General features: G+C 38.8%; 1 protein-coding gene across 3 annotated transcripts in view; it reads left to right on the top strand.

Moving 5' to 3' along the window:
* Window positions 1–27,225, top strand: part of LOC141258066 (uncharacterized) — a 454,151-nt gene that overhangs the window by 366,159 nt on the left and 60,767 nt on the right. For all 3 annotated transcript variants that reach the window (XM_073673075.1, XM_073673074.1, XM_073673073.1), the window contains exon 5: window positions 1,002–1,072. In XM_073673075.1, coding sequence (XP_073529176.1) covers window positions 1,002–1,072 — 71 coding nt within the window. The remainder of the gene's footprint in view (window positions 1–1,001; window positions 1,073–27,225) is intronic.

Raw genomic sequence — 27,225 nt, 5'->3', positions numbered from 1 at the left:
CTCCTAGTCTGGTCTAGTGTCACCCTGTCTCAACTACCGTCCCTATATTGGTTCTTCACAAATTGCCGCACGCGTGCCTCACCCTGACTTTCCCTGGCATAAGGCTAAGGCTAGGGAAGGGAGGAGTTGAGATGAGCACTAGTCAATCTCCACTAAACTCTATAGACAACAAGGGTAGACAAACAGGGGGGAATTGCTTAGCTTTAGACGACTCCAGACAAATGCGCACACAGCCTCAAGTTCCTGAGAGGACAAAGCACTGCTCTTGCTAAAGCCTCACAAGTAGTAGTGAATATTGCTGGCACCTCCCTCTAGAACACACAAGGTATTTATACACCCAGGCCAGGGAGCTAATTAGCCAGAGGGAGGTATCCGCTGGGTCCTAGAGGCAGACAGCCTCTGAGAAGATGTCTGTAATGTCAAACGTAGAGATCTCCTGCAACAAACTGCAGAGTGACTGTCTGTCCCCTCTGACACACCCGTGACATGAAGAGCGCAGCAGTGGAGATTAATTTGTCACAGGCTGCTGAATACTGCATAGGCTGTGACTGAGATGACAAAACTCACTTCCTTACACTGTCCTTTGTCATTTCGGTCGCAATCTATGAAAAGTGCAGCAGCTAATGACACACTCATCTCAGCTGTTGTATACTGCATAAGTAGCTCCAGTCGGGCACTTACCGCGTGCTTCCAGGTGCCAATGAATCGCAATGTGGGCAGCATGGAGAAGTGACGAGGGGGTGAAATTTTGCACCCGCATGAACTGTATTGCCTAGGACAACTATCCCCCTGTCCCTGTCTATGGTAAACCACTGGATTTCAACACAGTAAGTACATTTGTTTGCTAAATGGTTAGGCAATCATATATGTGTACACTATAATATAATACATGTGCCTATGCATATTGTAACATTTCTGCAGCATTACTTTATCATAGATCTTGATTATTTTATCCACATAGCTGAGATTAAACTAAATCTTGATCTTGTTTTCATTCCCAGTCTTTTACGGTCGGCACATCAATCTGCATCTGTAAGTAGCAACATTCCAATGGAGCGGGGACTGAAGAAAAGTGAGTGTTCGTCAGACATTGCTTTTATGCAAGTTCTGTGTCGATCCAAGTAAAATCAAGCTTCATTGCTCGCTTCTAATATCATTAGACATACATTTACACAACAGTTCACTGCTAAACCTCCTTTTATCACACTTCAAACTAACCTGAGCATCATATTGATGCCGGCATCTGAAAATATTTACCATTTGTTCTATCGTGATGATCTTGTTAGCGATGTTTTCTCCTTTCAACATTAAAGACTGCTGTAAAAGATATAAATGGATGTAATGTCTGCATGTAAATCACATGCTGCATTATGCATTGCAGTCTATGCGACTGGCGGTGCACATTAGACTACTTTATTAGAATGCTTTATATTATAATGGTGTCAGTCTGACAAAGCATTAATATGTGCCTACAGTATGTTTAGCATAGTCATTGCATCAGTATCATCCTTTTTATCCTTGTTTCTTAAAAAATACAAAATCGTGGTGTACAGTATATGATCCAGTAATAACTGCACTTTTAGGCTGAACTTAAAGTCTGACTTTCAGTATATATATGTTACACTTTGTGCTCTGAAAAGTGTATAATTTTCCAATAATACTTTCTGCATTAATTTGTCACAGTTCAGAAGATCTCTGCTTTCACAGTCTACTCTATACAGTAAAAATTCAGGAGATGCCAGCTAGAAGAGATCTTGATGACTATAATAATAATAATTTTATTTCTATAGCACCAACATAATACACAGCACTTTACATTTTAAATATAAGGAATTAATAAAATAATATATATTGGAAAGCTGTATACGGTATTTTTAGTTGTATTACAAAAAAATTTTTTTCTTTTTAAGAAATGGGGGTGATAAAAAGTATAGAAAAGTATAAGTATAGAAAAATAAAGTTTATGATAATCGTACCAAAAGCAGGATATCCACATGTTATTGCACCTGGGAGAATGTAGGGAGGGTACACGGATTTATCCATTAAAGTTCAAGATAATATCTAAGGATTGTTGGATTCAGCACGAGAAGTAGTTTAAAACTTCAATGCTATTTTTAATACATCTTTAAAAAGTGAGTACTATTGCTCTTAGTCTTGGCTACAGTCACTATAAAGAATATGATACTTATTGGACCACTCCAGCGTTTTTCTTTATTTTACCACTGGAGTGGTGTTACTATTCAAAGTTTCCTGTCCCTAGTCTTATACTTACGAGCTGCCATCTTCATTTTTAATCTGTGCTGCCCCAGTCATCTTCTGCACTTTGTGACCTGATCCGGAAGTCACCTCAATGTAAGTCTGTGAGAGCCAGATCGATGCCAAAACGAGTCTGTCATAGACTTCAATTGAGAGCTTGTGACCATTACCTCTGACTTCCGATCAGTCAGAAGTTGTGGTCATAATATGGTGGAGCAGGACCGGAGCAGCACCGGGAAGAGCTGAAGATGGCGACTGGTTAAGTATAAGACTAAGGTCAGGGAACTTATATTAGTAGCACCACTCTAACAGTGAAAAAAAATGCTGGAGTGGTGCTTTAAAGTCAATAGCTATCCAATTGTATTGCGTGGCAGATCACATGGTATGTAGCAGCTAATCTTAGTATAGGAGTGCTAATGAAATGTATCCTATTTGCATAATGCCATAATAAATTGAAGCATTCTTAGGTAGCAATAACATATCAGTGTAAGCAGATGCTCTGCCATTGCAATGTAATAAAAATACACTGAATATAAAACTATCGCTTGTGTTTTAGTTGTAAATATTGTTTGTGTCAAGTTGACAGCAGCCATCACTAAGATCACTACTGCCCAAAACACATTGGTGTCACTGGTAAAGCCAATAGTTTTTTTCAGATGCATTAGTTTTGAAGTTGAAAACTACCTCTGGTGCCAGTTACATCAATCCTTAGTGATGAATAATGTTGGTGCAAGGCTTTATCATTTAGGAGGCAACCTCATTCACTTAGCTGAAATCTTCTAACCAAAGTTCCAATTCAAAATAAAGATACAGTGGATATAAAAAGTCTACACGCACTGTGTTAAAATACCAGGCATAAAAATCATACCAAGAAGAATTATTTTAGAACTTTTCCCATCTTTAATGTTATCTATAATCTGTACAAAGAGAAACAAAATTAATTATTTTTGAGAGGGAAATAAAAATAATACAAAAATGATGTGGCTGCATAAGTCTGAACACCATCTTATAATTGGGGATGTGGTTGTATTCAGAATTAGCCAATCACATTTAAACTCATGTTAAATAATAGTCTGTGCACAGCTGTCATCACTTACACTAATTCTGATTAACCCCATATAAAGTTGAGCTGTTCTAGTAGGATTTCCCTGACTTCTGCTTAGTTGCATTTTATAGCAAAAGTCGTGGTCTATAAACAGCTTACAATACAGCAAGGGGATCCCATTGCTGAAAGCTATCAGTCAGGAGAAGGGTACAAAAAATTTCCATGGCATTAGATATACCATGAAACACTGTGCAGACTGTTATCAAGCAGTGGCTTAAACTTGGCATAACAATGACCTTAACTAGAACTGGACATCCCTCAAAAATTCATGAAAATACAAGAAGGAAATTTATCTGAGTGATTGCCAAGAGATGTACAGAAACAGTAAAGGAGCTGCAGGAATTTATGGCAAGTACTGGTTGTGTTCTGCAAGTGACAACATTACCCCTTATTCTTCATATGTCTGGCCTGTGGGGTAGGGTGGCAAGATGGAAGCCTTTTCTTTCAAAGAAAAACATCTAAGCCTAGCTATATTTTGCCAAAACTTACAACAAGTCTGCAAAAAGCATGTGGGAAAATGTGCTATGGTCTGATGAGACCAGAGTTGAACTTTTTGGCCATAATTACAAAGGGTATGTTTGGCACAAAGCCAACACTGTGCATCACCAAAAGAACACCATACCCACAGTGAAGCATGTAGGAGGCTTTGGGGCTGTTTTTCAGCAGCTGAAACTGTGGCTTTAGTCAAGGTGGAGAAAATTCTGAACAGTTTCAAACATCAGGCAATTTTGCATAAAAACTTTCAGGCTTCTACTAAAAAGTTGAAGATGAAGAGGAATTTCAACTTTTAGCATGAAAATGACCCTAAGCATACCTCCAAGTCAGCAAAAGAATGGCTTTGCCAGAAGAAATCAGTGTTTTGTAATGGCCCAGCTAGAGCCCAGACGTAAATCCAATTTAAAATCTGTGGGTTGCTCTGAAGAGGGCTGGACACAGGAGATGTCCTCACAATCTGACAGATTTGGAGCACTACTGCAAGGACGAGTGAGCAAAGATTACCAACTTTAGACATGCCATGCTGAATTTTTTTACATGACAAAAACCTGAATTATAACCGGGGCGTGTAGACTATTTATACCCACTGTATATCTGTCTGCACACATTTTCGTTATACGATGTCCTTCTTTCTCTCTTTCCTTCTTTCTTTCTATATGTGTATTTTTAATTAACAAGTTCAACTACTTAGCAATAAGCCCTTCTGCCACATTCTGTATATATATATATATATATATATATACATACTACAGATGTGCTGCCATCAGTTCTTCCATTGCATTTTGTAGAGAAAAGATGGCCATCAACATCCAAAACTGGCTTGTGCTGGATGAGAAAAGTTTGGTGTGAGCTGGATTAGCAGGAAAGACAACTCTTTGTAATTATTTAGCATAGATGACTTTATTTTACCCTATGACATATACACTGTATGCAGAATTATTAGGCAAATGAGTATTTTGATCACATGATACTTTTTATACATGTTGTCCTACTCCAAGCTGCATAGGCTTGAGAGCCAACTACCAATTAAGTAAATCTGGTGATGTGCATCTCAGTAATGAGGAGGGGTGTTGACTAATGACATCAACACCCTATAAAAGGTGTGCTTAATTATTAGGCAACTTCCTTTCCTTTGGCAAAATGGGTTAGAAGAGAGATTTGACTGGCTTTGAAAAGTCCAAAATTGTGAGATGTCTTGCAGAGGGATGCAGTAGTCTTAGAATTTCCAAACTTTTGAAGCGTGATCACCGAACAATCCAGCGTTTCATGGCAAATAGCCAACAGGGTCGCAAGAAGCGTGTTGGCCAAAAAAAGCGCAAAATAACTGCCCATGAATTGAGGAAGATCAAGCGTGAAGCTGCCAAGATGCCATTCGCCACCAGTTTTGCCATATTTCAGAGCTGCAACGTTACTGGAGTATCAAAAACCACAAGATGTGCGATACTCAGGGACATGGCCAAGGTAAGGAAGGCTGAAAAACGACCAACTTTGAACAAGAAACATAAGATAAAACGTCAAGAATCGGCCAAGAAATATCTTAAGACTGATTTTTCAAAGGTTTTATGGACTGATGAAATGAGAGTGACTCTTGATAGGCCAAATGGATGGGCCAGAGGCTGGATCAGTAAAGGGCAGAGAGCTCCACTCCGACTCAGATGCCAGCAAGGTGGAGATGGGGTACTGGTATGGGCTCGTATCATCAAAGATGAACTTGTAGGACCTTTTCGGGTTGAGGATGGAGTGAAGCTCAACTCCCAGACCTACTGCCAGTTTCTGGAAGACAACTTCTTCAAGCACTGGTACAGGAAGAAGTCGGTATCATTCAAGAAAAACATGATTTTCATGCAGGACAATGCTTCATCGCAAACATCCAACTACTCCACAGCGTGGCTGGCCAGTAAAGGTCTAAAAGAAGAAAAAATAATGACATGGCCCCCTAGTTCACATGATCTGAACCCCATAGAGAACCTGTGGTCCATCATAAAATGTGAGATCTACAGGGAGGGAAAACAGTACACCTCTGGGAACAGTGTCTGGGAGGCTGTGGTGGCTGCTGCACGCAATGTTGATCGAAAACTGATCAAGCAACTGACAGAATCTATGGATGGAAGGCTGTTGAGTGTCATCATAAAGAAAGGTGGCTATATTGATCACTAATTTTTTGGGTTTTTGTTTTTGCATGTCAGAAATGTTTATTTCTAAATTTTGTGCACTGATATTGGTTTACCTGGTGAAAATAAACAAGTGAGATGGGATTCTATTTGGTTTTCATTAAGTTGCCTAATAATTCTGCACAGTAATAGTTACCTGCACAAACAGATATCCTCCTAAGATAGCCAATTCTAAAAAAACCCACTCCAACTTCCAAAAATATTAAGCTTGGATATATATGAGTCTTTTGGGTTGATTAAGAACATAGTTGTTGATCAATAATAAAAATAATCCTCTAAAATAAAACTTGCCTAATAATTCTGCACACAGTGTAGTGTTCCAATACTAATATGTCACTGTAACCCTATCTATCTATCTATCTATCTATCTATCTATCTATCTATCTATCTATCTATCTCTATCTATCTATCTTTATTCTCCAATATTGGTCATTATGCTCAAATTAATATAGCTTTAATAATTACATATCTATCTTAAATAGGTGTGACTATCCAGTGTACTAATATGTAGAAAATATGTAGAAAATAAATATATACAGTATGTGTATAAATACTGTATATCTATATGTATAGACATATATATAATTCAATATATATGCATACACATAAATATATATATATATATATATATATATATATATTTCTCCTATTCTCGATAAATAAAGTGGAGTGCATGCCTCCTCATTTTAGCTTTCCATGCAGCGTATCTCAGCCTATAACATACAGCTACAATTATAATGCATCTCACGGCCTGGTTAGTTCGTTTCAAACCTGAAGTTCCTTGAAGTTTCATGATTTAGACATACTGATAATCATTAAAATAATACTTCATAGCCTGTGACACATATATGTGCCTGACTTGATTTAGGCAGAAGAAAGCGTCCTGCACTTCACGTGTGCTTGCATGGTTTTTGTTGCAATTGGCATCCTACTAATATTTGTGTGTTTTGTAAATTCTATTAGCGCTTGTAAGGCTGTCACATAGCACCCTTGGGAACTGGTGCCCTCATGAAGCACAATTACAATGAGAATATCTCATTATCTCATTGGCTTTAGCTTACTGTTCTGTTACCATGGTATCAAATACACAGAGGAGTCTGAAAGTAAGAGCTCTGCTAACAAAGAACATATCCTTGTACAATGACATCAGATCATGTTAGACAGGATAGACTTAATTAAATACCCCCTGAAGTAGGACAAAAATATAAAAGTCATATGTAGTTTTGGCTTACAACAGAACAGAGTATTGTTTTGCAAACAAAGTAGTTAAAATAATTGTCACTGTCTCATCAAACATTAGCATTTATACACAGAGAATATAAATGGATCAGGAAATTCCGCAGACATGATGGTATAGCGCAGTGGTTATTATGCACAGAATAATCTCTGAGAATTAAAACAAGATTTACTTGGTATTATTATATTGTTGAATTCATTTTTCTGCAATTCTCCAAACATACATTATCTAAAATATTTATCTAGATGTCCTTTTTTTTGGATGTGGCCAGAAAAAGTACTATACTGATTTTAATTTTTGGGACTACGTGCTTCTATCCCTGATAGACATCTAAATAGTCTTAAAAGCCTGCAGATTTCACTCACGTTTTCAGTTAACCATTATAAGAATAAAATACTGAGGACTGTTAGTTTGTGTATTTCTCTGTTGTGTAACATAGTATAACTATATTTGATCTTTTTTCTTGTTAAAAAGTGTCATTCTGATCCTTATCTGCATTTTGTCTGCCTGTCTATTTATTTGTCTGTCTGTTTGTCTATCTATTTGTGTATCCAGTGGTGCAAGTAGAATCTGATGGTCCCCAGTACAAAACCTGGACCTGGCCCTGCCAGCATGTTGGTCAGATATATGGGCCCTTGAAACATTCTAAATCCTATAGGGACATACAGTACAGACCAAAAGTTTGGACACACCTTCTCATTTAAAGATTTTTCTGTATTTTCATGACTATGAAAATTGTACATTCACACTGAAGGCATCAAAACTATGAATTAACACATGTGGAATTATATACTTAACAAAAAAGTGTGAAACAACTGAAAATATGTCTTATATTCTAGGTTCTTCAAAGTAGCCACCTTTTGCTTTGATGACTGCTTTGCACACTCTTGGCATTCTCTTGATGAGCTTCAAGAGGTAGTCACCGGAAATGGTTTTCACTTCACAGGTGTGCCCTGTCAGGGTTAATAAGTAGGATTTCTTGCCTTATAAATGGGGTTGGGACCATCAGTTGTGCTGTGCAGAAGTCTGGTTGATACACAGCTGATAGTCCTACTGAATAGACTGTTAGAATTTGTATTATGGCAAGAAAAAAGCAGCTAAGTAAAGAAAAACAAGTGGCCATCATTACTTTAAGAAATGAAGGTCAGTCAGTGCGAAAAATTGGGAAAACTTTGAAAGTGTCCCCAAGTGCAGTTGCAAAAACCATCAAGCGCTACAAAGAAACTGGCTCACATGAGGACCGCCCCAGGAAAGGAAGACCAAGAGTCACCTCTGCTTCTGAGGATAAGTTTATCCGAGTCACCAGCCTCAGAAATCGCAGGTTAACAGCAGTAGAGACCAGGTCAATGCCACACAGAGTTCTAGCGGCAGACACATCTCTTCAACAACTGTTAAGAGGAGACTTTGTGCAGCAGGTCTTCATGGTAAAATAGCTGCTAGGAAACCACTGCTAAGGACAGGCAACAAACAGAAGAGACTTGTTTGGGCTAAAGAACACAAGGAATGGACATCAGACCAGTGGAAATCTGTGCTTTGGTCTGATGAGTCTAAATTTGAGATCTTTGGTTCCAACCACTGTGTCTTTGTGCGACGCAGAAAAGGTGAACGGATGGACTCTACTTGCCTGGTTCTCACCGTGAAGCATGGAGGAGGAGGTGTGATGGTGTGGGGGTGCTTTGCTGGTGACACTGTTGTGGATTTATTCAAAATTGAAGGCATACTGAACCAGCATGGCTATCACAGCATCTTGCAGCGGCATGCTATTCCATCCGGTTTGCATTTAGTTGCACCAACATTTATTTTTCAACAGGACAATGACCCCAAACACACCTCCAGGCTGTGTAAGGGCTATTTGACCAAGAAGGAGAGTGATGGGATGCTGCGCCAGATGACCTGGCCTCCACAGTCACCAGACCTGAACCCAATCGAGATGGTTTGGGGTGAGCTGGACCGCAGAGTGAAGGCAAAAGGGCCAACAAGTGCTAAGCATCTCTGGGAACTCCTTCAAGATTGTTGGAAGACCATTTCCGGTGACTACCTCTTGAAGCTCATCAAGAGAATGCCAAGAGTGTGCAAAGCAGTCATCAAAGCAAAACATGGCTACTTTGAAGAACCTAGAATATAACACATATTTTCAGCTGTTTCACACTTTTTTGTTAAGTATATAATTCCACATGTGTTAATTCATAGTTTTGATGCCTTCAGTGTGAATGTACAATTTTCAAAGTCATGAAAATACAGAAAAATCTTTAAATGAGAAGGTGTGTCCAAACTTTTGGTCTGTACTGTATATGTCCCCCATCCTTGGCCATTTCCTGTTATATATGTCCCCCATCCTGGTATATATTCCCCCCATCCTGGGTTCCTTCCTGGTATATATGCTACCCATCCTGGGTTCCTTCCTGGTATATAGGTCTCCCATCCTAGTATATATGTCCAGCATCCTGGCCCCCTTCCTGGTATATATGTCGCCCATCCTTGTATATATGTCCCCCCATCTTGATCCAATTCCTGATATATATGTCCCCCATTCTGGTATATATGTCCCCCATCCTGAGCCCCTTCCTGTTATACATGTACCCATCCTCGTATACAGTGGGGAAAATAAGTATTTGATGCACTAAAGATTTTGCAGTTTTTCCCACCTACAAAGAATGGAGAGGTCTGTAATTTTTATCATAGGTACACTTCAACTGTGAGAGACAGAATCTTAAAAAAAATCCAGAAAATCACATTGTATCATTGTAACATAATTAATTTGCATTTTATTGGATGCAATAAGTATTTGCTACAATAGAAAAGCAGAACTTAATATTTGCTACAGAAACCTTTGTTTGCAATTACAGAGGTCAGACGTTTCCTGTAGTTCTTGCCCAAGTTTGCACACACTGCAGCAGGGATTTTGGCCCACTCCTCCATACAGATCTTCTCTATATGTTTCAGGCTTCGGGCTGTCGCTGGGCAACATTGAGTGTCAACGAACCTGGATTTGTGATGGCGTGAGCAGGGGTACCTTGCGTGCCCTGCAGGATTTTAATCCATGATGGCGTAGTGTGTTACTAACGGTAATATTTAAGATTGTTGTCCCAGCTCTCTTCAGGTCATTGACCAGGTCCTCCCCTTTAGTTCTGGGCTGATTCCTGACCTTTCTCAGAATCATCCTTACCTCACAAGGCGAGATCTTGCTTGGAGCCCCAGACTGGGGAAGATTGAAAGTCATCTTGAGTTTCTTCCATTTTCTAACAATTGTCCCAACAGTTGTTGCCTTCTCACCAAGCTGCTTGCCTATTGTTCTGTAACCCATCCCAGCCTTGTGCAGGTCTACAATTTTGTCCCTAGTGTCCTTAGACAGCTCTTTGGTCTTGGCCATGGTGGAGAGGTTGGAGTGTGATTGATTGAGTGTGTGGACACGTGTCTTTTATACAGTTAATGGATACAAACAGGTGCAATTAATACAGGAAATGAGTGCATAGTAGGAGGGCTTCTTAAAGAAAAAATAACAGGTCTGTGAGAGACAGAATTCTTGCTGGTTGGTAGGTGATGAAATACTTATTTCATGCAATAAAATGCATTTTAATTGTTTGAAAATTATACAGTATGATTTTTTGGATTTCTTTTTAATATTCTGTCTCTCACAGTTGAAGTGTACCTACAATAAAAATGACAGACCTCTTCTTTCTTTGTAGGTGGGAAAACTTGCAAAATTGGCAGTGTATCAAATACTTATTTTCCCCACTGTATATGGCCCTCAACCTGGGTCACTTCCTGATATGCATGTCCCCCATCCTGGACATCTTCCTGGTATTTTTCCCCCATTCTGGGTTCTTTCCTGATATATATGTCCCCCGTTCTGTGGCTGCGTTCGAATGCATAGTAAAAAAAACCCCACATTCTACTCACCTTCCCCCGCTCCCACGTCACGTGGCGTCCTCTTCTGTAGCAGGCGCAGAGGTGGGCAGCTGACTTTGGCGTGCCTGCTATGGGCGACATATGACATCACTGCAATGCGCAGCCTGCCGACATCAACTGCCGACCTCTGATTGGCCAGTGGTATGTATTGCAGTTAAGGGACCCGGTGGGTTTGTATGTTGACCCCATGTTTGAGTGAGTTTCCTCCCACACTCCAAAGACATACTGGTAGGGAATTTAGATCGTGAGCCCCATTGATGATGATGCTTGTAAAGTGCGGTTGAATTAATAGTGCTTTGCAAGCATCATCATTTTTATTATGAGTAAAATAAAAAATGGGGTCGAAAAGATAAATTAATAATTTAGTGTTGTTGGGGCCTATATTGTACATTCCTCCCAGATTTATAGAGAAAATAAGTGTCTGTACACCTTATGATGAGGCCAAAGGAAAGCAGTAGTAGTGCCACATCCTGAAGGTCTAGTGAAAAAAGTACTCCCAGGTGTAAAAACACAACTGATATTTAATAAGCACTTCATATGGGAAAGCAAAAAGGCCCAAAGTAATGCTCACGCAACAAATCAACTTAGTGCTCTGCTTTGGCAAAAACACCAGGCTTTTGATGCCATTGCAGCCTCATCAACCCCTATAACTATGCTCCTGAAAGAACTTGCCTCAGACATAATAGAGGAAAATGTGCATAACAACCAGTATTCCTAGAACTACACTATCTCTTACAGTTGTGCTCAAAAGTTTACATACCCCGGCAGAATTTTTCCTTTCTTGGCCTTGTTTCAGAGAATATGAATGATAACAAAAAAACTTTTTCTCCACTCATGGTTATTGGTTGGCTGAAGCCATTTATTGTCAAACTACTGTGTTTTCTCTTTTTAAACCTTAGTGACAACCAAAAACATCCAAATTACCCTGATCAAAAGTTCATATACCCCAGTTCTTAATACCGTGCATTGTCCCCCTCTAACATCAATGACAGCTTGAAGTCTTTTGTAGTAGTTGTGTATGAGGTTCTTTAATTTCTCAGATGGTAAAGCTGCCCATTCTTGTTGGCAAAAAAGCCTCCAGTTCCTGTAAATTCCTGGGCTGTCTAGCATGAACTGCGCACTTGAAATATCCCCAGACTGGCACAATGATATTGAGGTCAGGAGACTGAGATGGCCACTCCAGAACCTTCACTTTGTTCTGCTGCAGCCAATGACAGGTCGACTTGGCCTTGTGTTTTGGATCGTTGTCATGTTGGAACATCCAAGTACGTCCCATGTGAATCTTCCGGGCTGATGAGTGCAAATTTGCCTCCAGTATTTGCTGATAACGTGCTGCATTCATCTTTCCTTCAACTTTTACCAAGTTTCCTGTGCCTTTGTAGCTCACACATCCCCAAAACATCAACGATTCACCTCCGTGCTTTACTGTAGGAATGGTGCTCCTTTCATCATAGACCTCTCTCCAAATGTAACGTTTATGGTTGTGGCCGAAAAGTTCAATTTTGGTTTCATCACACTAAATTACCTTGTTCCAGAAGTTTTGAGGCTTGTCTCTGTGATGTTTGGCGTATTGTAGGCTAGGTATTTTGTGGCAATTGTGCAGTAATGGCTTTCTTCTGGCGACTCGACCATGCAGCCCATTTTTCTTCAAGTGCCTCCTTATTGTACATCTTGAAACAGCCACACCGCTAGTTTTCAGAGAGTCCCGAATTTCAGCTGATGTTATTTGTGGGTTTTTCTTTGCATCCCGAACAATTTTCCTGGCAGTTGTGGCCGAAATGTTTGTTGGTCTACCTGACCGTGGTTTGGTTTTTACAGAACCCCTGATTTTCCATTTGTTAATCACACTTTGAATGCTGCTGACTGGTATTATCAATTCCTTGGATTTTTTTTGTATCCCTTTCCTGTTTTATACAGTTCAACTACCTTTTACCATGGATCCATTGACAATTCTTTTGCTTTCCCCATGACTCACAATCCAGAAACGTCCATGGCTGGATGAAAGATGCAAGAGTCTGTGTGGATCCCAGAAACTCACTCAGCTTTTAAGCACACACACTGATTACAAACAAACGGGTGAGGATGTTACCTTTAGTAGCCATTCAAACCCATTTGTGTCAAATTCTGTGCATGTTATCAGGCCAAAATCACCAGGGTATGTGAACTTTTGATCAGAGTCATTTGGATGTTTTTGGTTGTCATTAAGATTTAAAAAGAGAAAACACAGTAGTTTGACAATAAATGGCTTCACTCAACCAATAACCATGAGTGGAGGAAAACTTTTTTTGTTATCATTCATATTCTCTGAAACAAGGCCAAGAAAGGAAAAATTCTGCCGGGGTATGTAAACTTTTGAGCACAACTGTATGTGACAAACCATTCTACTTAGGCTGTGAAACATTTCTGTTCTTGTATCATTGGACATACAGGTGAATCTCACTAAATTAGAATATCATCAAAAAGTTAATTTATTTCAGTTCTTCAATAAGAAAAGTGAAAATCATATATTATATAGAGTCATTACAAACAGTGTGATCTATTTCAAGTGTTTATTTCTGTTAATGTTGATGAGTATGGCTTACAGCCAATGAAAACACAAAAGTCATTATCTCAGTAAATTAGAATACTTTATAACAACAGCTTGAAAATTTATTTTAAAACCTGAAATGTTGGCCTACTGAAATGTATGTTCTGTAAATGCATTCAATACTTGGTCGGGCTTCCTTTTGCATCAATTACTGCATCAATGCGACGTGGCATGGAGGCGATCAGCCTGTGGCACTGCTGAGGTGTTATGGAAGCCCAGGTTGCTTTGATAGCAGCCTTCGGCTTGTCTGCATTGTTGGGTCTGGTGTTTCTCATCTTCCTCTTGACAATACCCTATAGATTCTCTATGGGGTTAAGGTCAGGCGAGTTTGCTGGCCAATCAAGCACAGTGATACTGTTGTTATTAAACCAGGTATTGGTACTTTTGGCAGTGTGGACAGGTGCCAAGTCCTGCTGGAGAATGAAATTTCCATCTCCAAAAAGCATGTCAGCAGAGGGAAGCATGAAGTGCTCTAAAATTTCCTGGTAGACGGCTGCGCTGACTTTGGTCTTGATAAAACACAGTGGACCTACACCAGCAGATGACATGGCTCACCAAACCATCACTGATTGTGGAAACTTCACATTAGACCTCAAGCAGCTTGGATTGTGTGCCTCTCCACTCTTTCTCCAGACTCTGGGACCTTGATTTCCAAATGAAAATTGGAACTCTGGGACCTAGTGGAGTGTGCCAATGACTGCCTTCTGGACATCTGTCAAGTCAGCAGTCTCCCCCATGATTGTGGAGCCTACTGAAACAGACTAAGGGACCTTTTTAAATGCTTAGGAAGCCTTTGCAGGTGTTTTTTGTTAATTGTTTTAATTTACTGAGATAATGACTTTTGTGTTTTTATTGGCTGTAAGCCATACTCATCAGCATTAACAGAAATAAACACTTGAAATAGATCACTCTGTTTGTAATGACTCTATATAATATATGATTTTCACTTTTTGTATTGAAGAACTGAAATAAATTAACTTTTTGATGATATTCTAATTTTGTGAGATGCACCTGTACATCATTCACCATTTTATTGTGCAATTTACTATCTCTATTGCTCCACCCTGAGACAGGATGGGTTGGTTAGACATAAAACTGTGTTTTCAGCTGTTTATACTGCTACAGTATAGTTTGATCTTTCTTTTTGCTATCTTGCACATAATAACTATAAGAAATAATAAAATAATATGAAAACAATAAATGATCTACATATAAAATAACCTAGTTTATAAATATTTTCTATGTTACAGTTTGTAATATTTTAAGTGGCACCATGGTTCTCTTTAACTCTATGTGTCTGGCTCTATGATTCTAGCATTACAAATTCCAGAAATCACTTTGTTTTCCCTTGAGAATATCAGGTGACTTAATGTGACAATAATGACATCCCTAGTGGTGTTAATTGATTTTGTCCTAGTAGAGAAGATAATTTGGCGTCCTTAGTGCTTTTAGATCATGGGGACTGATTGTATGCCAAGGTAGTATTACTGTTAATGAACAGAAAACACACTGTCCTCTTTAAAAGACAGTATGCTAATTATGACAAATAGACTATGGAGAGCCATAGGTCATTTAATTTTTAAAGAAAGTAAACCTTATACTCTTTACATATAGTACAGCTAATTGATTGCAGATTTGTAAATGAGATCATTTGCTGACCTGATACTTTTAATTACCCTTTATTAAATGTATCATTAACAACTCATTTGGAAACTACGATAAATAGGATTTACATGAACAGCAATAACATATAGATAGTAAAATATTGCTTTAAAATACTCAGGAGCACAATACTAAGCAATACAATTAGACCAGAAACATTAGATAAGAATTATATGATATTGCAATCCACATTAATGTGTATGGATGGTGTCCCTATTCTTCTCGAGGGATGATGAAGGTCAAAAGGAGGATCGGGATTGCTGGTGGAGTTGGTAGGAAAAGCTGTTGCCTCGAAGAAAATTTGGCCAATTTGCTGCATGGCCATTTCTTGGCCATATTATGGGCCCATTGTGTGGTGTCTTTATGTGGCTCCATATTCTTTCCTAATATATGCTATAGAAGATGAGAATATTTTCTTAAAAATTCTGCATAAGCTTAAACAATTCTGTAGGAAGATTTAAAAAAAAAGTAAGCAAAAGACATTGCAGAGGTAGTACTACCAATCAACAACATGTACAGGTACAACTAGAGTGTCAGAAACACTAAATATTTATGGGGTTTTCCACTTTCAGCGTTTTGGCCTTTACTGGCCAGCTCTATGTTAAAATGATAAATATCATTATATGTAAAGCGCCATGGAATAAATGGCTCTATAATAATAAATAATAATATCAGAAGGTACTCACTGTCCCCGAGTCCCACACCGGCTCTCTGCCACTGCTCCAATATCTGTCTACTGGCTGAAGCCGTGACGTCCCAACTACAGCGTACATCACTATTGCAACCAATCAGGGAGCTCCGCGACTCGTACAGTCCATCAGTTTAGTGATTGGCTGCAGTTGTGATGTCACCACAGCAGAAAATACACACTGACTAGTTGCATGCCCTATACCCGGGGAGAGTGAGTACCAACTTATTTTAATACAGCATTGGCCAACAGAGGTCAAAGCACTAATAGCGGAAAACCCTTTAAAACAAAAAAATATTACCATAAATAAAAGGCAATGCTTTTTCCTCAGGCCATTATTTTTACATTTTTAATTTTAGTTGATAAACATATTTAAAGTACCATATTACAGACCTGTGCAACACATATCTATAGCACAGAATGATGCATTATGGTTTCTGTACATGAAAAATAAAATAGATAGTAAGTAGTAATTTATTTGTATTAATCTATTATATCACTTATATCAAATAAAAAGTGTGTGACATTGCATTCTGTCAAGTATATATGGATACAGTACATATATATGCAGGGTAGAAAAAATGCCGCAAATGAAGTATGGTTTTAAAACTAGAAGAGTTAGTTGTTTAATTTTATCAATTAACAAAATGCACAGTGAATAAAAAAAAAAGAGAAATCTAAACTAAATCAGTATTTGGTGTGACACGGGTTTTGCAGGTACACTTGCACTTGAAGGAACTCATCAAGGATGTTGTTCAAAACATCTTGGAGAACTAACCACAGATCTATCATCCCTTTATGTAATCCCAGACAGAATCGCTGCTGTTGAGATCAGGGCTCTGTGGAGGCCATATCATCACTTCCAGGACTCATTTACACTGAAGATAGTTCTTAATGACATTGGTTTTATGTCCTGGTTTTAGGTCCTGATGCAGAATAAATTTGGAGCCATTCAGACGAATCCCTGATGTTATTGTATGATGCATGAGTATCAGTCTGTTTTTGCCAGTATTGAGGAGACAATTAATCCTAACCAAATATCCAAGTCCATTTGCTGAAGTCCCACCCCAAACTTGCAAGGAACCTCCACCACGCTGCACTGCCGCCTGCTTACACTCATTACACCACTCTCCAGCCATTAGGTGAACAAACTATCATCTGTTACAGCCAAATATTTCACATTTTGACTCATCAGTCCAGAGCACCTGCTGCCATTTTGATGCACCCAACTTCCTATATTTTCTTGCTTGGCCTTGTTTCCATTTTGAAGGATTGGTATTTGGCCACAACTCTTCCATGAAGACCACTTCAAGCCAGACTTCTCCAAACTGGGTCCCACTGGTTGCTGCCAGTTGTTGGCAATGCTGGACATCTTACAGTTTTGAAGGGAAGTAGGTATAATATGTTTTTCATCTGCTGCACTGTTTCCTTGGCTGACCACTGCATTTATGTTCCTCAACACTGCCCATTTCTTGGTGCTCTCAAAAGCTAATAAATACAGGCAGTGTCTTCTCCAACATTCATTTCCATGAGTGAGGCATGTGATTGGCTTCAAATTTATTCTGCAGCAGGACAACAACCCCAAACATACATACCAATGACATTAAGAACTATTATCAATGTAATGAAGAACAAGGAGTCCTATAACTGATGATATGGGTCCCCACAAAGCCCTAATCTCAATATCATTGAGTTAAAGGGAACCTGATAGGTCTCCCATGCCCCTCAAACCACCAACCTCCCTGGACGTGGCCGCAGGAGGAAAATTGATGACAAATCAAAGAGACGGATAATACGAATGGTGATAAAAGAACCCAGGAAAACTTCTAAAGAGAATAAAGGTGAACTTCAAGCTCAAGGAACATCAGTGTCAGATCGCACCATCTATCATTGTTTGATCCAAAGTAGACTTCATGGGAGACGACCAAGGAGAAAACGATGGTTGAAAAAAAAATCATAGAAAAGCCAGACTGGAATTTGTCAAACTACATGTTGACAAGCCACAAAGCTTCTGGGAGAATGTCCTATGGACAGATGAGACAAAAATGGAAGTTTTTGGCAAGGCACATCAGCTCTATGTTCACAGATGGAAAAATGAAGCATATCAAGAAAAGAACACTGTCCCTACTGTGAAACATGGAGGAGGCTCTGTTATGTTCTGGGACTACTTTGCTGCATCTGGCAAAGGGTGTCTTGAATCTGTGCAGGGTACAATAAAATCTCAAGACTATCAAGGGATTCTAGAGAGAAATGTGCTGCCCAGTGTCAGAAAGCTTGGTCCCCGTCGTAGGTCATGGGTCTTGCAACAGGATAATGACCCAAAACACACAGCTAAAAACACCCAAGAATGGCTAAAAGGAAAACATTGGACTATTCTGAAGTGGCCTTCTCTGAGCCCTGAGCTAAATTCTATTGAGCATCTTTGGAAAAAGCTGAAACATGCTGTCTGGAAAAGGCAATGTTCAAACACGAGACAACAGGAGCAGTTTGCTCATGAGGCGTGGCCCAAAATACCTGTCGAGAGGTGCAGAATTCTCATTGAGAGTTACAGGAATCGTTTGATTGCAGTGATTGCCTCAAAAGGTTGTTCAACAAAATATTAAGTTAAGGGTACGATCATTTCTGTCCAGGCCTATTTCATGAGTTTAATTTTTTTTTAAATTCTGTGCAAGCAGGGTTGAAAAAGCAATGTCTGACTTTCATTTGCTCATTTTCAAAGATTTTAAATTTATTATTACTTTTGTCAGATTCAAGTTATTTCTGTGACCATAGTGGGTTTTTCTTTCATTAAACGAGGGGTACCAACAATTTTGACCATGTGTGTAGGACCCCCAAAGTCACTTCAAAACTGAACAGGTCCCTATGAAAATAATTTTTGTAAATTTCCTTGAAAAAATGAAAAATTACTGCTACAGTTTTAAACCTTCTAAAATGCTAACAAAATAAAACAACATTTTATAAATGGTGCTGATGTAAAGCAGACATGAGGGAAATGCTATTTATTGATGTTTTTGTGAGGTATGACTATTGGGATTAAAGGGATAGTCATTCAAAGTTTGAAAATTGCAATTTTTAAAACATTTTTTGTCAAATTTCTGATATTTTTCTAAATAAACGCAAAACATATCAACCTAAATTTACTATTATTTAAGAATTATGTGTCACAAAAAAACAGTCTCAAAATTAATGGGATATGTTGAAGCATTCCAGAGCTATTACTACATAAAGTGACACTGGTCAGAATTTTAAAAAATTGGTCCGGTCACTAAGTTAATGTTTGAATTATCTTCATTTGTAACACAACTGTAGAGTGTGGGAATCAGTGGTGGGAGAGTGGGGTTGTAAAAACAGCCGTGACAGATAGCTGTTCCTCTTCCTCGGTCCGGCTGTTCTTTGGCTCCTCACTGTACATGAGCTCTCTTCTGCATTTCCGGTCATGCACAGTGTGCTTCTGAAGCGTACACCCGGCTTCAGAGGCACAATGACGCAAGTGAATAAAACCGCGTGCATGCGGAAGATTTGCCAAGAGCTGGTGATGACGCCACCAAATCAAGTTATCCTGCTCACAGGGGCATGATAACATGCTGAGATGGACAACTAGTCGGTGGAAACAAATGCCTCATCAACTAGTCAATGGGGTTCATTTGCATATGATTAATGGACTTTAGAAATACTTTTTCCAAAGATCTGTTTATGTGTCGAAAGTGATAAAGGGCTTGTTGGGCAGGGAATTTATACAGGAAAATATAACTGCTTGTGGTTTGGGGGTCATGAGAGATCTGTCAGGTTCCCTTTGACAGGAGACAGAAGGAAATTGTGCAAGCCACATCCACAGAAGATTGGTGGTTAGTTTTCCAAGATGTTTGGAACAACCAAATTTCTTCAAAACATTTGTATAAGTGTACCTAGAAAAAGTGATACTTTGAAGGAAAATGGTGGTCACACCGAATATTGATTTGATTTCTCATTTGTTCATTTGCTTTGCATATTGTTAATTAATAAAAATATCCTATTAACACTTCTGTTTTTGAAAGCATTCTTAGTCGAAAGCGTTTTTACACAGTACTATATACAGTTGAAATCAGAAGTTTACATATACTATATAAAAAGACACATATGCATGTTTTTCTCAATATCTGACATGAAATCAGAATAAACATTTCCTGTTTTAGGTCAATTAGGATTACCATAATTTTTAATATTTGCCAAATGCCAGAATAATGAGAGAGAGAGAATGTTTTAAGGCATTTTTATGCCTTACTGCCCATAACAAAATACAAACACTTCCACGCCTTGGCATGATACCAGTGAGGTTATTATTGGTTGTCTGAAAAATGCTCTGCAACGCTGAATGCACTTGGCTCCCAAATCATCAAGATCCGCTGCTTGCAGCTCCCCTTTCAATTGCCGGTCACATGTTGTTCATGCTACTTTGAGCAGCCTGCGAGACCTAAATGTGTTACCTTGACCTACAGATTCTCCAGACTTCTTTCCCATCAAGCATGTCTGAAACTACATTGGTCAGCAATTGCAAAGAAAGCTGTCAGCAGCGGATCGTGATGATTTGCCCAAGTGCATTCACAGTGGTAGAACATTCCTCGGACAACCATTAATAAGCTCATTGATAGCAGCCAAGGTGTATAAGTGCAGGAATTTCTTTGTGGACAGTTCATACTTTGTACCGAATACATCTTTGATGTTTTGAAAGTGTTAATTTAATTTTTTTAGCATTTGCATATTATTAACATCTCTATTAATCCTGTGATTTCCATAATTCCACAACTTTTCCTTCTTGGTGTTGCATTTTCAATGTTGAGTGTATGTACATGATCTCTGTTAAACTTAAAAGATAAAAACAGTGAACAATATTGAATGAATGTAATGCAAGGAAAAAGACATTCTACATTTTTTTTTAAATCCCTAGTATTAACTAGAAAAGTGTGATCGATTTTAAGCCACAACAACATAATAATAATAAAAAGGAAAGGTATAAAGAAATATATGTATTTGCATTGCAATAAAGTACATATGCATTGCTAGAAATGATTCCAGGTTGATACCGGTGTAAGTATCTTCAGAATAGATGATCACATCTACAGTGCCCTACTCCACCAAGTGGTCATTTATTCCAAGACGAGGAGCTTTTGCAAAATGCTGATAAAAGTATACAGCCTGTCAAGGTTGTATTTTTTGTTCTGTATATTGGGCATTTATGGATGATGGTCTTTTGTAATGATCAAGTAGCCAGTCTGGGGTGTAAATTATGTGTCTAGTTATAATATAATAGGAGAACAGTGAAACTAGGATTCTCAGGAAATAGATATGTACACATATATTTGAGCACTATATCTGCTCCTGCAAAGTTAGCACTTGTGTAATGCAAATTCAGTACACTTGGATGCGGTTAACTCTTTACTGTTCGCATAAAGGACGTTATAAACAATGGTTTTGCAAGAGTTATTTGCAAGAAATATAGTGCAGTAATAAATATAACTAGGCAGTCTATGAGCAGTATAAGATTTAAAGAAGCATTTCTTGTAGTCATCATATTATATGTCACTGTGTACTTACAATTGCTCATTTTGCCCTTATACCCAGTTAATTTTTCTGCTTTCCATTAGGTCTGCTCTATTCCTCCCCACTGCCAGGGACTTTTGCAGTGATGTCTCATGCAGGAAAAAGAGACATCCTGTTTCTACATAGAACTTACGTTCCAACTATTCTGTTTTTAATCATGTTATGTAATAGACCTAATTGAAAAGAGAAGAATTAGGGTAGAAAGGCAAAGTGAGCAATTGTAAGTACACAGTGCCATATAATATGATGATTGCAATATATTAAGAGGATGAAGATTTTAATGGGAGGAGTGCTTCTTTAACTACAACAGTCGCTAGTACAGTTTGATATATTTATCACTGGTAGCATTAACAGAATAGTAATTGTGGAGCAACGGTCTGTATCACATCACAACACAAATTATTATAATAATAATAATAATAAGGTCACTTTTTCTGACTAGTTGGTATGCCAGGTGCTTTTGTAAGGTGATGCCACCATTCTTTTGTTTTCTGTTACTTTTTGGTAGATTTCTGGTAAAATGCTTCAGGCTGGTTATTGTTCAGATGCTAGATGCCAGTATGCTGATCATAATCCAGGAGAAGGTCTTCTCTTCTACCCTGGCTCTGCTCTTTCCTTTGGGCCCTGCTTCTCCTTTACAACCAATGCTTCATTTTTACCTGCTGCTTTGACTCCAGAGATGGGACACACTGGTACGTGCCCACAATCAGGAATAGTATAGTTTTGGACGCAGCGTATTTTCGCTGCATCCAAAATGCTGAGTTCTACATTACAAGCAAAGTGGATGGGATTTATAGATATCCCATGCTCACTGTGCTTCTTTTTAACACTGCATAAACTCACTGGTGGTGCGGGTTTCCGAGCCGCAGCATGTGAATTTCTGTAGCAGAGACGCTGATCTCCTGTGAGTATTTTCCTCAATAGACTGTGATTAGATGCAGTTAGTCCGCATAGTTCCAAAACACATGGGTTTTTTAAAGTGCGTATGTAGAACACAGCGAAAATACTCTGCATCCAAAACACTACTATTCCAGATCCTGGGCACATACCTATAGTCCCAAAAAAGTGCGTGCAGAACAGGACCATCAACGCTCTTTCAACCCCTTCCTAAAACCACAGCACCTTTTCCAGTAGCTTTTACACTGACACTGATGATAGTGTTTTTACATACATGCTGTGCCTGCTTTTCCAACCCCAATTTTCTTCAGACTACTTAAACAAAAAAATGTTAAAAAATTTATGAATGTATTTGAAAACAAAAAATGAATCATAAAGATTCAGAGTAACACATTTATAAAACTCAGAATGCAGAACACCTTAAAGAAATTTTATATGAATTGGATTGGATAATAATGGAAATTATAATCAAAATAACAGGCCAGCTTGTACACAAATCACAGATACTAGTCACAAGTCCACTAACTTTACAGATTGTCTGTGAATTTATGGAGGGTTAGCATACAGGTGAACAAGGGATACCATGATGGTAACAGACAGTAGGAATTTCTGGAGTAAAAGACTGAGACTGGCTGTCTATTTGTTTTACTCACTTATAAAGAATCATTAAAGAAAATCTTTCAGCATTTTTTTTGCCATTCAATCTAAGGGCTGCATAATATAGAGCAAGAGAGCCTGATTCCAGGGATGTGTCACTTAATAGGCTGTGTGTTGTAGTTTCAATACAATCAGTGTTTTATTGGCAAGAGATTATCACTACAGGACTAGATTTCACGTGCAGGCCAGTCAGGCTAATATCTGTAACCTCGCCCACACCATTGATTGGCAGGTTGCTGACAATGCACAGTGTATACGGGAAGCTGCCAATCAGTGGTGTGGGCGGGGTTATACAGAGCTCAGCATTCTGATCACTGCTACATTTACAGCATAGAAAACAGGGTTTCGATTACAACTACACCAAGCAGTCCAGCAAGTGATAAATTGCTGGAATTGGGCTCTCTTCCCCTACATCATGCTGATCTGCTCTCAGGTTACGTAGCAAAACCCTGCTGTCAGATTGCCTTTAATTTCCAGAGCACTTTGCAGATATTGTCATTGCTCTATCAGTATGTCTTTGGAGTGTGGGAGGAAACCCACACAAACAAGAGGGGAAAGTATAAACTCCTTGCAGATGTTTTCCTGGGGCAATTTGACCCCAGCGTTGCAAGGATAGAGTGCTAACCACTGAGCCACTGTGCTGCCATGTATCCGTCTGTTGATCCATCCGTCCATCCATCTATCCATCAATTTATCTAAAACAAATTTCTCTGCCTGAATTTGGCTTGCATTCCCATGTTTATTATAGAGTCTATGTGCTGGTAGAGGGATAAACACCTTGGGCTTTTCTTGGAAGGCTCTCTTTTAAATAATTAGCATTCCAAAGTAATGTTTAATGACCAAGACTTTTCTTATTGGAGGTGAGAGTACAGTACTGAGGACAATGACAGAAGCAGTCTGTTCTGGCCCCTCTGGTAATGAACAAGAAATAACACTCTTTCTCCTATGATGGAACTCTTAATTACAGCCACGGTGCCTGGCGGAGTTGCCCAGTTCTTGTTTTTTTTTCCAATATAACCCTTTTGAATTATTTATCTCGAAGAATCCCATATTCTTGTAACCTGATCCCACTTCCTAATATTGTGTGTCATTTTATATTGTGTCTAATTTCCTATGTACTTCATCTTCCTGTCTTGTTCCATTTCCTACTTTGTAACGTACAGTAATATATAATAAATGCTTCTGTTTGTTTTACTTTACTGTGTGTTATAATACACCATTAACAAGCATCCATAAGTGGGATAAAGGGCAGGAATCATTTAGTTCATTGAAGAAAAAACAAACTGACATTTTCCTTGGATAAACACGGCTATTAGTGTCTGAGTCAAACTTCACGATGCATTAAGAGAAGGAAATTCTATAAAGAGGGACAGATGTGTGCGAAAAGGAGCAGATACCAAATCTGTTTCCCTCAACCTCAAAGGATTAGGGGGTTCCATTTGCAATTTTAGCAAAGTTGTAATGTCATAGCGAGTTGTGAAATCTGGCAAAGGTTAAGTGTTTCAACAGCATTCACTTTGTCTACCCATCCCCCACGTGCTGTCTTCTTCCTTATTCTTAACTGACCTGGAAGAATTTACTTTCCAAACCCCAAGTGTGTGAACAGAGAAAAACTGTGTAAGAGATGGTAGAAAAATAGTGGAAAGAGTTATTTGTAAGTTTTTAGTTATTACCTGTATGGGGGACTGAAGTTTTAAGAACTTATGGGGAAATTCGTTAAGCCTCCATTTCTTGCAGAGGACCTGTCACTTGCTAAAAATGTGTAATTCTTATATCTGGTATAAATGATGGTGTTTTTCTGAATCTAGTATTATTTATTTCTTGGCACTGCACCTCTCCAGTCCTGAGATATCGCCTGTCTAAATATAGTATTTTATCCAACTGGGTGTGGTCCCCAAGAAAACTGTCATAGAGAGGAGATGAGGACCAGGCCACTAGGCTATTAAATCTAGATTTATATACAGGGAAGAGGGTCCATCTCTTAAGAACGGAGATGAGTAGGCTCAAAGAAAAATTCCAAATTCACAAGAATAATGGCATTTATGCAAGGTGAAAAAAATACATATTTATGGCAAGCGACAGGTCCTCTGTAAACAATAGCTCTGTAGATGATGAATTTGGAGCATCTTTATGCTGTGCATTTGCCACAATCTGAAATCTTTATCGGTTAAGAGCTTGATTTCTACTGTAATTGTAAGCATTTAATGGCATAAACCAAACTAAATCTATTTTCCCACCCTTCTCGTCAAGTCCTTTCTTTTTTAAAAACAAAAAAATTACCGAGCCTGGGGAAAATCTGTAAAATTTGTAATTTGTGCAAATTGATTGACAGCGGGATTTAACACGCGCCAGCTCAAAGCGCGTCATTCATCCCGCCCATTGGCGCCCCTGTCACGTGATCGCGGGGCGCCGATGGGTTTTCATGACAGCTGGGAGTCTGCTGTTGACCCCCGTGCCTGTCATTACGATCCTCCTGTGAACGCTGGCCATGGCTCATAAGAGATCGTGATTTCTACTATACATAGAAGTGCTGCTTTAAGTCTCATAAGAAATCACAGCTTTAAGTCTCCTAAGGGGACTATTAAACAGTAAAAAGCGAGAAAAAAAGGTTTTTAAAAATATGAAAAAAATTAAACAAACTCAAAAGTTCAAATCACCCCTTTTTGCCCCATCAAAAAAAATACACATATTTGTTATCGCTGCATTCGTAAAAGTTCAATCTATCAAAATATAAAAACAATTAATCCGGTCGGTCAACGGCGTAATGAGAAAGAATATCAAAATACCAGAATTAAGTTTTTTTTGGCTTCCGCAACATTGCAATAAAATGCAATAACAGGCGATCAAAGCATCGCATGTACTCCAAAAAGCTATCATTACGTTGGCTCAGGCTGCAAAACATAAGCCCTTACACAGCTCCGTATGCCAAAAAATTAAAATGCTACAGGTCTTGGAAAATGGTAACATCCGTGAATTTTTTTTTCCTTACAAATTTCCCACATTTTTTTTCACCACTTAACCCCTTTCCGACCTTGTCAGTAATAGTACGTAGCTGTGCCCTGGGACTTATGGACCAGCTACGTATTATTACACGCGCTGCGATCGCGCCCACACGCAAGCGGTGCGGGGCGATCGCCGCCGGGTGTCAGCTGATTGTCACAGCTGACACCCGTTGCTATGTGCTGGAAGCAGTCCCGCACCGCTCCCGGCACAATAAATCCCCGCAATGCTGCGATTGAAGTCGATCGCAGCATTGCGGTGGCAAGGGGGGAGGTGATCGGCATACTCACCTCTCCTGCCAGCGTCCAGCGATGTCTGCGGTGGCTTCCGGATGTTGCCATGATGACCCGATGTCGTCATGACAACATCCGGGTCACCAGGAGGCAGGACGTTACTTTGGTCATGCGCAGTGCGCGACCAAAGTATTGTTTCCCCTGAGTGCAGCGCTGACAGGCTGCATGGTATAGGGAGCTGCTGCTCTCTCTGCTATACAGCCGATCAGGCTGCAAAAAGTGAAAGTCCCATAGTGGGACAATGTGTAAAAGTAAAAAAAAAGTAGAAAAATGAAAAAAAAAAAATAAATTTGTAAAAATATTTTAAAAAAATATGAAAAAAATAATCCCCAAAAAATAAAAATATATTGAACCCATAATATTTATTTATTATGAAAAAAAAAATAAACCAATAAAAGTACACATATTTGGCATCGCCGTGTCCGGAACGACCTGACCTATAAAACTAGTTAACCCCTTTAGTGAACACGGTAAAAAAAAAAAATCATACCGACAAATAAAAAATGGAATAACACGCGATCAAAAAGACAAATGTAAATAAAAATGGTACCGCTAAAAACGTCATCTTGTCCCGCAAAAAACAAGCCACCACACAGCTCCATTGTCGGAAAAAAATAAAAAAGTTATAGCTCTCAGAATAAAGCGATACAAAAATATTATTTTTTCTAGAAAATCGTTTTTATTGTGTAAA

The sequence above is a fragment of the Phyllobates terribilis genome, unplaced genomic scaffold (assembly GCF_046119375.1).
Source record: "Phyllobates terribilis strain yellow unplaced genomic scaffold, ASM4611937v1 Scaffold_3__8_contigs__length_932513732, whole genome shotgun sequence".
Lineage (NCBI taxonomy): Eukaryota > Metazoa > Chordata > Amphibia > Anura > Dendrobatidae > Phyllobates > Phyllobates terribilis.
The sequence above is the reverse complement of the archived record's forward strand: the minus strand, read 5'-3'. Positions and strand labels throughout refer to the sequence as shown.